The 12,375-nt window shown below is 47.7% G+C and overlaps 1 protein-coding gene across 1 annotated transcript in view; it reads right to left on the minus strand.

Annotated features, from left to right (window-relative positions):
• Kl-2 (dynein heavy chain 2, axonemal kl-2) overlaps positions 1-12,375 on the minus strand; it is a 44,739-nt gene that overhangs the window by 19,977 nt on the left and 12,387 nt on the right. The window contains exons 14-30 of the mRNA XM_076822136.1: positions 12,140-12,267; positions 11,845-11,963; positions 11,526-11,640; positions 11,335-11,468; positions 11,090-11,283; positions 10,631-10,859; positions 10,027-10,172; positions 9,660-9,910; positions 9,016-9,236; positions 8,842-8,956; positions 7,993-8,164; positions 6,155-6,330; positions 5,319-5,481; positions 2,213-2,437; positions 833-1,121; positions 618-755; positions 83-253 (exon numbers count right to left, since the gene is read on the minus strand). Of these exons, the coding sequence (XP_076678251.1) occupies positions 83-253; positions 618-755; positions 833-1,121; positions 2,213-2,437; positions 5,319-5,481; positions 6,155-6,330; positions 7,993-8,164; positions 8,842-8,956; positions 9,016-9,236; positions 9,660-9,910; positions 10,027-10,172; positions 10,631-10,859; positions 11,090-11,283; positions 11,335-11,468; positions 11,526-11,640; positions 11,845-11,963; positions 12,140-12,267 (2,986 nt within the window). The remainder of the gene's footprint in view (positions 1-82; positions 254-617; positions 756-832; positions 1,122-2,212; positions 2,438-5,318; positions 5,482-6,154; positions 6,331-7,992; positions 8,165-8,841; positions 8,957-9,015; positions 9,237-9,659; positions 9,911-10,026; positions 10,173-10,630; positions 10,860-11,089; positions 11,284-11,334; positions 11,469-11,525; positions 11,641-11,844; positions 11,964-12,139; positions 12,268-12,375) is intronic.

The raw sequence follows: 12,375 nt of genomic DNA on the forward strand, positions 1-12,375 counted from the left end.
TGTCGAAGGTCATGCTGGTAAAAAATTCGATTAACAGTCGTGGTGGATCCTTCGACTCGCAGGGGTTTTCAGGGAATATTACCTGCAGCTTCTGCTTGATCGCTTCCTTTGTTACGTAGCTGTTCATTTCCTCGTAATCCACCGTCGGCACGTCCACGTCTGGGAACAGGTCGCTGGTGATGCCGAGGAACAACGGCAGGTCGTCGGAGGTGAGCTTGGCGATGTTCATGTCGTTCATGGCGAGGATGATCACCTGTGCGTGCGTTGATGATCATTGTTCACTGATTCTACTCATCGGTAAGGTCGGAGTGCCCAAGCCTGACGTTTCTTGGTAACGTGGATAGGATGAGTGATATATACGGGGTGGTTTTGCATTGAGGGAAAGGAGTAAGAATAGTTTTGTGGCAATTCGCATTTAATGCTTCGTATCTCCTGTGGGATTCTAAATAAAACTCTCTGAACGATGAAGCAAAAATTATGGGTGCAGGAGAAGTGTCAGAGGTTTTTTAATTACAGTGAAGCTTCGCACATCATCGCTGCCACGTTCCAATTGAATAGGGTTGATGTCTCAATTACTGCCAGTGACCCTAAAACACTCTCCACCTCGTTTATCTTACCTCGTCGTCGGGCAACTTGGGATAGAGCCTCTTCTTCTTGCCAGCGTACCTCGTCAACGTCACTATGCCTCTCAAACCGAAGTCGTAGTGGTACTGTTTGCTGAGCTGTTGTTGGGCTAGCGTGTACAGCGTGTACACCTGTCGGACGATTCAATTGATCCCGTTTTCTAGATTGCGCGGTGAATAAAACGGGGAACAATATGCTCGATGGTAACCTTTTTAGCCAGGACCCGGGTATTCTCGAATCCCTCCCCGAACAAGTTGATTTCAGCGATCATGCTGCTGTCCGGCACCATCATCGAGATTGGCCGGAACATGGATTTCAGATTATCGGGTAGCTCGGTTCTACCCGCGTAACCGGGATTCATCGTGATGAAGATGCCGCAGGTGTGCACCAACGATATTTCACAGCCCTCGAACACGAACTTGGTGAGCTTCTGCGAGAGGGCGGTGAGGATCGAGAGTATCTGTTGCGCCACCACCGACAGCACTTCGATATTTATGCTGGCAATAAGAAGAAGGCAATTCGATTCGATGAAAGAATCTGGTAAAGCGCGTTTCAACGCTGTCCAGTAGTTTGCTGAATATACCAAGGAAAGGAGTACAATGTAAGAAACAAACGAAAAGAAGTATTGGTTTTACCTATTCTCAAGGCTGGTTCAAACACTATCGGATTAATAACATTGATGTATCGGATTAGGGTGGCCTTTATTTATACGTTTCGATTTTTTTTTGTATTTCTTTGCTCTTCAGGCCTTAAAGTTTAGAATTCATCAATAGTTTGAATTTGTAGAATTTCTCAAAAATGGTAAGTCCTATCGAAATTTTGTTCAAATAATATTAAGAGAGCATTCAATTTTCTACAATTACTGTGTATATAAGTTTTTCGTGCTTCCAACCATTTTTTAGATAATAGCGTTTGAATATAGAGAGGTCCGCACTTCGCGCGTCCCACCTGTACGGCGTGACGTATTGTCTGCGGACCTCTATATTCAAACGCTGTTATCTAAAAAATGGTTGGAAGCAGGAAAAACTTATGTATACAGTAATTGTAGAAAATTGAATGCTCTCTTAATATTATTTGAACAAAATTTCGATAGGACTTACCATTTTTGAGAAATTCTACAAATTCAAACTATTGATGAATTTTAAACTTTAAGTCCTGGTCGGGACCCTTTCCTGTTGTCTGATTGCAATAATCTTTTTCAGGGACTATTTTTTTATAAAACGGAACCATATTAGAAGGGAGAGCAAAAAAACCGCAGGTTGAAAATAAGGGCCACCCTAGTGGACACTAAAATTTAGTCGAGTAGTTTAGTAAAACAATGATAAATTACTAAACTACTCGGTACTCGAATAAATTACTGGACGTGTCTGTTCCAGCCTTTAGACAGTTCATTGAAAAATTGCCACTGTCTTGAGTTTGAAAGTTGTTCTTTTATGTGGAGCACATGTAGCACAATCCACCCCAAAGAAGCTGCCATTGCTTTTGGCTTTCTCTTTATAAACCCCCATTTATTTGATCCTCGTCTTCGGTGGATGGTTCTACACTTCTCCTAGTCTAGAAATGTCTACATTCTAGCCCCACAGCGTACCGATTGAATTCATCGAAGCAACCCCATGCACCGGTCTGCGAGAGTCCAGAGAACAACCTGCCCATGCTTTTGTAGTCGAGACCCTCGGAGCAGTTCTGCACTATCACGTTGAATCCGAGGGCTTTCCCGAGATCCTTCACCGTCTCCGTTTTCCCTGTGCCAGCTGGTCCCTTGGGGCTGCCTCCTCGATACAAGTGGAGGGCAGTGGTCAGGGTAATGTAACACCTGTCGTAAAAGATCATCAAGAATACAATATAAATTACCCTTCAGCATCCAATTAAAGCACAGCAACTCTTACGGCTTATCAGTACACCTGAAACACCTTCGTTCATCTTCAACCCTTCCCCAGCTCCTTCAAGACCCAGAAACTTGTCTTATAAAGAAGCAAAAGCGATAGCGCGATTCCATAAACATCCATTCGAAAAGCCATCGATCGTCCCCTCCCGAACGATACAGCGCCCTATCCTGCAGTGAAACGTTTCCCTGGGACACGCCACGATTCGTCGTTTAATCCGTTTCCAACGGGGCGAGACGCCAGGACGTCGGGAGGGTGCGACTACTAGGAACCAGGGATGGCCCGTGGAAAGGGGGCGTCGCGAGCTTCTTTCCGCAAGACAAATTCTCTACCGGGAACAAATGTATCGGTAGCGACGGCCCTCTCCATAAATTAGAGAGGCGCGGGCGGGCAGCCTTTTATCGCGATTAAATCGATACCGCGTTAAGTATCGCCGCGGAGCCCTGCGCCCCGGCCAGTCCCATCCGTTTCCTTTGATGTTGCCTCGCGCAGGCAGCGTTACTATCGAGGGCCACGAGATTGAACAGTGTCCTGAACCACCGTGTACACATGGGTACACGTACCGCGTGGTGTTCAGCTTGCTGGACGAGAAAGTCGCGTTTGCAGAGGCTGGGCAGATTTTATGGGGTCGCTCGATGATTCATATGTGATAGGGGGTTGATCGTGACGCGTTAAAAGTAGGAGACTCGGACGTAGGAATCATAGCTGAGGGTATGTTGGATGAGCTGTCCGATCTGCAAGTGCAGAGTCCTGTATGTAGATTGCTGAACCGCATAAACAGGGTGCAGCGCTGTGTCACTAGCTAGGGGCGAGTTTGCAAACACTGATTCATACCAAATGTTTGCCTCTGCTTAGGGACTGCAGTCGGAACATTCAGACTGACAAGACCTTTAACTGGACCCTTGGCTATTGTTTCTGGCCGATTCTGAAGTTCTAAAGTATTCTTGCAGAAGGGTGCTTTTAGGTTTCTTCTGGGTTACGAGTTAGTGTTGCATGTGAGGATTAAGGGGTCTAGGCAGTCGAAATTTTTTTTTGTTGCATATTCCGAAAGTACTATCTTTTCTTAATGAAATGCCGCTTGGTTTATATTAAAATTCGCAAAATTGTTGATTTGGCAGCTAAACAGGTCAAGCGGCAACTTAAAGCGTCGCCTTTGCCAGGAAACTTTAAACGCGTTTTTCTCGAATCCTTTTCTCTTGGTTTTCGGCTAGCTGCGAATGAACGGAGGTTCAGTTCGACTTGAAAAAATTACAGGACGTGTGAAACATGTGCGATTTCCCGCGAAACCTCTGATATGGTCCGTAACAATTAGAGATTTTCATCAAAAAATTAAAACGTCGCGGATTTTTAGTAGCGCACAAACACGACCGAATTTTTCTTGAAATAATTGGTCGCGATTGGTGTATATTTCATACCAACTTTTTTTCAATCTCTATGATGATAATAAACATTGAGTAAAAGGATACATCTGGATTTGCTTTCATTTTTTTTAAAAATACATTAAAAAGAAGGTATTTCTTTCACGGAAACCGACTGTCTAGTCCTCTTCAGTATTCAAACTCAGAAACTTTATAGGTATTCTATTCTAGTAAAATATCTGTAGCTCTCTGTAGCAAGTGCTCCCGTCTGGTTAACCGAAAACAGTATGAAGTTAACAAGACCATGTATCCAATGGACTAGAATTAGCACGAGTAGAACTTCTATTCTCGATGCCGCAGGTCTCGTCTTCAATTGCCAACTGCTAGCTTCCTGCAGGATATCTTAACGATCTTGATCGCGAGCAAGCACCGAATAATTTTCTTCGAATAATTGATGAAGCCGGATCAAGATCAACCAAAATCTCGCCTTCCATTTCAGGTTAAATTACGCGACTGTTGCTTAACGTTAATTACATCTTCGCCAGTGTTTCCCTGAACTTTGTCACTCGACGTTTCTTCGCGTGGATCGACGAAGACGAAGTTTCTCGCCGCGAAGTTTCAAGGGTCTGGTTCCCGTTTCCCAGGCACCGTTGATTAACGTTTATCGCGCTTCCCCGCTCCCTATCTACCTGCAATTCCCCGCCGACATCGTAATTTTTGTAGGACTACAAATTCATCGATTAACGCCGATCAACGCCTTGGTGCTCGGCGGTTAAGTGGCGTCTGATCTCGAGCTCGTTGCGCAAAGGGCGACGATGGCAAGCTGGGCGAATAGGATCGAACTGAACTGCGGGGCAATTTAGCGTCGAATTGCAGTCGAGCTCGCGTATGCTTTATTCCATTAGCCGAGTAATCAAGTTAATATTTCGAAGGGAGGTGGAGGACGCGATCGGTTGTAATTTCATGCGGTGCTAGCAATCGTCGCGACCCCTGACCTAATTACCTTGCGCTATCGACCTGCATGTAACAGGACCCTGAACCGTACATACGTTTGCAATGGGGAATCGGTTTCACGCGTGTCCCAGTTTCCCATACTGAACTGTACAGTGGTGATTTCGCTACGGGGTGGTTTCATGGTACATTGTCTTTTTAGATAACTACGAGCTCAGGAATCCTAAATGTATAGCGTCAACTTTGAAATTCCAGCTTTCAATCACGAACCTATTTTCACCCCACAATCGTCAGCCTGAAAGCTTCTACCATTTCTGGAACACCTTTCCCAAAGAACCCACGTGTTCCACCACCCTGAGACAGAAGTGTGAAAACTTGCGATCTCCCTTGATTTAAGGTACTCCCGCGCCCATTAGCCTTTCGACAAAGTAGTTGCCGTCCAATGTTGGATAACGTTGCAGCGCGCACTTCAAAGGAAGAATAGGGAAACTCGATGCGTTACCGATCCGTCAGGGGCGTTATCACCAGACGCCCCGTGTTCCCAAGGTACTCGTAGCCGTAGACAAAGTAGGTGTTCGTTTGCCAGACGATACAGTCGTCGACGTCTTTGTCCCAGTAGAAACGCATCTGCGACAGCCACTCGAACGCGGACACGTCCTTGCAATCTGAAACGGCGGCGAATTTCGTATTACCGGTCCAGCCGCCAACCCTCCCGACACCCCGCGACCGTCTCCTCGGTGACCAGGGATCTCCATTAAATCCAGCGTGCCCCTGGAAACGTGAAATTTTCACGCGAAAGCGTTGCGACCCGATGCAACGCCGAACTCCCTGCCGGTATTAATTTAATTCGTGACTATCACGCGGTGTCTCGCTCTCTGCAAACCGAGAGCTCGATCGCCGATCGAGTTTGCCAAATGCATTACAGCAACGATCCGCAAATATTGTACCTGTTCACTTAGCAATGTTTGCGCCGCGTCCGCGTTCGATTGTTTCCGGGGGTTACAAGGGTAATTCGCGCACCTATATGTCCGTTCGTTTATCTATTTTCCACCCTATATCGGGGGATGAGTTTACAAGGGACGCCAGGGGCGGAGGGGCGAACGGCCTGGTCCAGGGTAGACGCGTTGCAACGTCATACACGGCTAAATCCCGTAAAACCCATAATTCGTTGCAGGCAGCCTGCACCCGCGAGGAACCGGACCACGAGCGGCTGCGAAGGGTTCAGGGAGCGCGGGCGGGCAGAAGGACGTTGGGAAAAATTACAAGCGGCACGGGGCAGCATGAGGGGGAGGGTAAGCCGACTAGATTGGAAATCGGATAGCCGCTCGGATGACTTACTCGCGCGGTACATCTTCTCGATAACGTCCCTCGAGTGTATCTCGATCACCACGATGGCTTTGAACTTCAGACGGTCCAGGTGGCTCAGCTCGCCCCTGATGGCCTCCGAGTACTTGCTCAGCGCCTGGTCCCGTCTCTTTCGAAGCTTCTTCAGCGGCCGCCTCGTGTCCACCATTCTTCAACCGGCCAGAATCGATTATTAAACGAAGATGAATGGCCATTCTCGTTCATGTAACGCTAGGGCGGCCCTTATTTTCAACCTGCGATTTCTTTTGCTCTCACCCCCTAATATGGTTCCGTTTCATGAAAAAATAGTCCCTGAAAAATATTATTGCAATCGGACTTTTGTCCGACTGCAATAAACTTTTTCAGAGACGATTTTTTTATCAAAAGGCACCGTTTTAGGGGGTGAAAGAAAAGAAATACCCCAAAAAATTCTACCCTTATAAATAAGGGCCACTCTAATGTAACACGCCCAATGCAGCCTTTAAAATTAAACACCCCGTTCTCTGATACGCACCTTCCCTCGAGTGAACTTAAGAAGACACGTCAGTGTAATATTACACTTCAAACCACTAGCGCACCTAACAAACTTTGCCAAATTAAAGGAGGCCCAATTGCCCACCTTCCACTCTGCTAATCTCCCCTAAAAAAACCCTCATCTTCAAACGTGCACCGCCTAAACCCCCAGAGCCGAGTCATTTAACCCGACCGTTCCGCGGCCAAAGAGCAGCGCGAAAATTTCCACCCCTCCCGGCCAAGCCTCCACCGTCCAAAGCGCACAAGGCCGTTCCCTCCCCAACGGCATAATCAGCCTCTTTGTCCAACACCTCTGCGCCCTTTTATTTCTTTCACCGGCCGCGTCGTCCCCTCTGGTAACCGAGAGACGCACAGTCGGGAAATTTCGCGATTTTATGGCTAAAACCACTAAAATAAATTTTTGAATTCGACAAAATAAATGCAAATGTCAATTGAAGAACTAATATGAGTATCAAATGCCACCAATTTTACTGTTAAATGTTTTAATACAAAGCTCGTATACACTCGCAACTGTTTATGTTCATGCGAGGTGCGTAAGATATCTTTTTGTCCTCAAAATAATTATGTTTCGGTTTTTAATACGTAATTTATAAAATTTTTGAAGCAGTGTTTTAGAGTGTGTCGTGTCTAACATATAGTTTCTCATATATTAGAACGTAAAAGTGCCGAATTTTATATATTAAAAATAAGTTTTGAGGTTTCGACCCCGAAAATGGATATAGTTCTTCAATTGTCATTTGTATTAAATTTGTAAAATTCAAAAATTCCATTTCTGTAGTTTTGGCCATAAAATCGCAAAATTTTCCCACTGTGAGACGGTTCGAGGCCGGGGCGCGCGCCCACCCCCGTTGCACGAACGTTAGAACGGGGTCCCGGGACCGAGGGATTCTCTGGCAGCTAGGTAGGAGCGGATATAGAGCGGCCACGGGGGTGTGGGTGGGTTAAATTATTCGCAGTACGGCTAGTATATGCAAACGAGGGTGTATGAGGGGGTGGTCGTGGGTGGTGGATCGCAGCACGAGAGGCAGAATATGCAAAATTTCCCTTATTAGAGTTACCGTGTCCCTCTATCCGCGATCCCAACCCCCACTGGTCCCTCTCACTTTCTCCCGGTGCCCTAACCAAACACCCCCGTCTTCGTCCCGTTCTTCCCTCTCTGGCCGTCTCCGACAGCTCTACCGCGTGACCCATCGTCTCCCTAGGTTGGATTCAGCCTTCCCTCTAACCCACCCCCTATCTCCCAGCGCCCGTACACCCCTCTAACGTCGCTAAATTTTCGCGTGCAACACGCCACTCACTTGCAGTGCAGCAGGGTGCGGGTGCAGTCGGCCGTCCACTGGATCTGCGTGGACGTAATTCCCGGCTGGCTGGGCCACTCTTTCACCCACCTGTCGCGTTTCGCCGACATTTTCCGGAGGGCGGTTCGACAGTGCTTCAACACCTCGCGCAGGCTCTCCCTCATCGCGGTTTCTGCAATTGCGAAACAGCCCCCGTGTTCCCCGCGTATTCTTTCTCGTTTCCATTTCCTGCTCGTCCATCCCCTCCTCGCGCACACCCACCCCCTTCCCTGTTCTATACAATGACCTTTCTCTCGTAGCAAAAATTGTTACCGGATGGTCCCTTGAAAATTGAGGGATGAAAGGGAGCAACGAGCAGAACGCCAGGGTTAATCCACTTTTTTTTTCACCGTCGCGGATGCGCATTCACGGGGTCGCTTGTACGAGACCAAATCGGATTTTCATCGTGGATGGCGCGAATGTGACGCGTTTAAGGGTCGACAGGGTTGGGGCGGGAGGGCTGGGGATCTTCCTCCTTTTTCGACGAACTTTCAGCCACCCTCTTAATTCTGCCAGTCGGCGGAATTAATTAAGGACAGGCGCTTAATTCGATTCTGGCTTCAACGTCTGGGTGGATCTCGATTTTGATGAATTTTAAGTTTACTCGACGGGGGAGTTCGTAGTTGGTAATTACGGGGGGATTAGGTTGCGCTCTATCGAAAATATGTAACTTAACGATAGTAGTCGCCCGTGCAGAAGCTTGACACGCTTAAAAATTCTTTCTACACTGCGCTTCTAATTCAGATGAATATTACTTAGTTAACAGATCGCCAGCATAGGCACACGAAAATAATATTCAAAGCTACTTGCCAATGTTGCACAGCCATTTCTCCACTTGCCCCTCGAGGGGAACGGGATTGACGAACTCGACGCACTCCCCCTCGCTGGAGGACATCGCATCCGCCAGGTTCTTCCCAGCGGGAGACTTGAAGAAGCACGGAAAGTATTGTAAAAGGATCCTGCGAGCGGAGCTCGAGTACACACCTTGCCGAGTCTCAAACTTCTGATGTTCTCGAACAGTTTCTTGATGTGGGGCTGTATCAGCTCCGGCCTCCTCGAGTTCGCCAGGATCTCCAGCAGATCGTCGTTGGAGATGAAGTAGAACCTCGGGAACACGTGCCTTTTGGTCTCCAGGTACTGTTCGAGGGCCCGTTGCATCGACTCCAGGTTGTCGCTGATTTTATTCAGCACCTCGAGCAGCTTGGCTGCAGGGGGAGGAATCGCGGGGGAGGGAAAACGACAGAGACATTGAGTGGGACGGTGGAAAAAATGCAAATGCTTCCGGTAGACCGGATTTACATTATTTTATAGCGCTGCTACGGCCATGCTGCTCCCCTTTTCTTTTTATCCCGCCCTCCTCCCTGTCCCTCTCTCTTTGAACAGACGACGCGCCGTACATTCTCTTTCCATTTTTCCCTTCTTATTCCACGGTGGAATTGCGCGGATATTATGGCGCGAATCCCACCTCGAATTACAATGTGTTGCGTTTACCTCGCGTTCTTACAATTCCTCTAAATGTCCTTTGCTTATTTCTCCCTTTCCCCCGATATTCGCTCATTTGTCGGAGGGGGGGAAACGAAGTAGATATCGGGGCGGATTTCTCTAGCTTTTGTGGCGAAGGTACGTACGCGGGTCGTGGGTCGCTGGCAGAGCCAAAGCGTGAGCCGCCATTCGTGCCGTTATTTCTATCCACAGTTTCGTCAGCTTGTCGTATTGGTCTGTCTCCTTGGGCAGTTGCTTCCTGATATCGTCCGTGGTGAATATATTGTCCATGTAGATGTAACCCCGTTGAATCACCAGGGTCAACTCGAGCACCTCCATCACGGTCGACAGGGTGCGCTCCCAGTGGTCCACTTCCTCAGCGAACGGTTCGACGAACCTGCGTTCGTGACACTTGCATGTGAGACGTTGAATGATTTTAAGGGGAGGTGAAATAGATGATTGGGAAGTGCTAGAAGGTGAGGTGGGTGTCGGAAGGTCGAAGGATTTTTGGACCTTGTCGTTTTCATTGTTGACAGCTGAGACTGATGTTCGTCTAGCACTTGCATTATGTCATCTATGGATGTTAGCCTCTGTATGGCTTTGTAGGGGACCATATGTAGGGGCATGGACTTCCAGGTCTCGCTTATTTGGCGGAGACCCTGCAAATAATGATAAACACGCGACACTGAATATCTGTTATTTTAAGATCCAAGAGACACGCTTTAGAGATTCACAGTATTGTAAACTATTTTTGACACTAATATTCCCTGAGCTTAAAAACCCCAGGTCTGATTCCAAGATGCAGCTAAGAAGTTACGTCATTTGCCTTCCACTTTCAACTCTATCGATAGCTTCCTTCTCTACAGGGATTTTACACTCTGAACCACCGTCTGGGTTAGGGTTTAACTAGGTTTAAGCCAAGTTGGGAACAGATCTACCTCAGGTATTAAGTTTACACCCGAATCGAGGATTCTAACTCTGTAACGACAATCCCAAAGGAATCTGATACTCAAAGCAATTCAAGTGCCCTTTGGAATCACTGACGGCAAGATACGTAATCTGTTACGCTTGCAATTACGAGCGAACAATTTGTTAATATTAGCGGCAGTTTACTCACAGTTTCGATGGCCAGCTCCATCGTGGCAGCATTCGAAATCTCGTTGATCTCGTCTGTGAAATTCTCCAGCTGCATCTCAGCGATCAACTCCAGAGTGAACTCCTTCGACGTCTCGTCGAAGTCGCGATCGACGGCCTCTTTGACCCTGGCCCAGTGCCGTGGTCTCATCGCTGGATTCTTTAGGTCCGTGATCAAGGGAAGGGTGCGTCTGAACTTGTCCACTCGAAGCCTAAAACGTTTCCATGCTTTTAACTTGTGCATGGGGGATCGATGCCTGTTCAAACCTTTTTTGCATTTGAATAATGAGAAAGTAAATAATTCAAGGTATTGGTGGCACAAGGTGGGGTTGAGACTTCGTTAAAACATTTCGAATGGAAAAATAGTGCTAAGAATAAAATGTTCTTATTATAGCCCTTTATAACAGCCTGCAACGAATATTTCGAGATTGCAATAGATCACCTTGAGTGGCTAAGTATCTCCCAGTTCTTGTCCCTGAGCTCCCTACTGAGGCGGTTCAGCTTCCTGAAGAGGATGTTCGCGGTGTCCTCCATCTCCGCCATCTCGATCTCCCAGAAGTTCTCAGTCCTATACTTGTCCCAGGCCTCGTTCCAGTCGTCGGTGATGTGCCACACCAGCTCGATAGCCGCCAATTCCTGAGAATGAAACATTCAAGTCCCCGTTCAACGTTGGCTACAGTGAATTACCTTTTGCAACAGAATCAGCTCCGCGGAATCTGGCTGGTTGATGCCGAACAGCAACAGCTGACCCTTCAACTTGCTCTCCCTGCGCCGCATGGTTTCGATTTCCCTTCTCAGGTACGTTATCCAGGTCAAGGCCTCTGGATCGTTCAAGTATAAAGTTATTTCCTGCTGAGCTGCTGTGAGATCATGCTCACCTTTCGCACCCCACTCGGAAGTGAACGGGCCAGTGTCAGCGAACCTGCCAACTATGGCCGTCACTTCTCTCTTGAACATCGCTGTATCATCCAGGAGCATCGTCCTGAACTCCTCCTGCGACACACCATTGACTTTGCACAACCACTGTTAAGATATCTCAAAGGAAATCATCAGAATCTTTGAACAGTGACCAGTTAATCAAACGCGACCCCTGGATGATCTCATTTCAAAGTTATACGTAGATCTCTCAACTACGCTTCGCTATTCACAGGCTCCATGAGCGATACACCCTTCAAAATCGCCCTAAAGTCGCCCTACCTTCTTCTCCTTCAGCATCACCTCGCACTTGGTGAGTAGCGCCAGATACGCAGCCCACGAGGGTTGCACGTCGTTCAATTTCCTTCTGAAGTCGAACGACAAGTGCACCGCGTACTTCTCTGCAATAAAGAAAGGTGGGGAAAGGAGCAACAATTACGACGTCTTTGCGAGAAGTGGCCGGGGCATCTCTTCCCTTTCGCACGGAGAAGCATCGCTGATTTTAACAGGGGTTATCGATCTCCCCCCGCGTCCCATTCACCCATCTGCGAAAGCAGAGAAACGTTTAAAGGTTTACCCAGAGTCTGGCATTGCTCCAGGATCTTCGGGAATTCACCCTCCTCCTTCGGAATCTCGGCGGTGAGCCTCTCGAACAACTGCATCGCGTATTGCATACTGATCAGATCCGTCGGCTCCTTCGATATTCTGTGAACAAATGAATTTACTAAGACGACTGCTGCCCGCGAGATTCCGAAAGAATCCGCGACAGAATCCAGCGGAGCAGCCGCGGGGATCAGAGGCTGCATTCAATCT

This window comes from Andrena cerasifolii, chromosome 10, assembly GCF_050908995.1.
Source record: "Andrena cerasifolii isolate SP2316 chromosome 10, iyAndCera1_principal, whole genome shotgun sequence".
Taxonomy (NCBI): domain Eukaryota; kingdom Metazoa; phylum Arthropoda; class Insecta; order Hymenoptera; family Andrenidae; genus Andrena; species Andrena cerasifolii.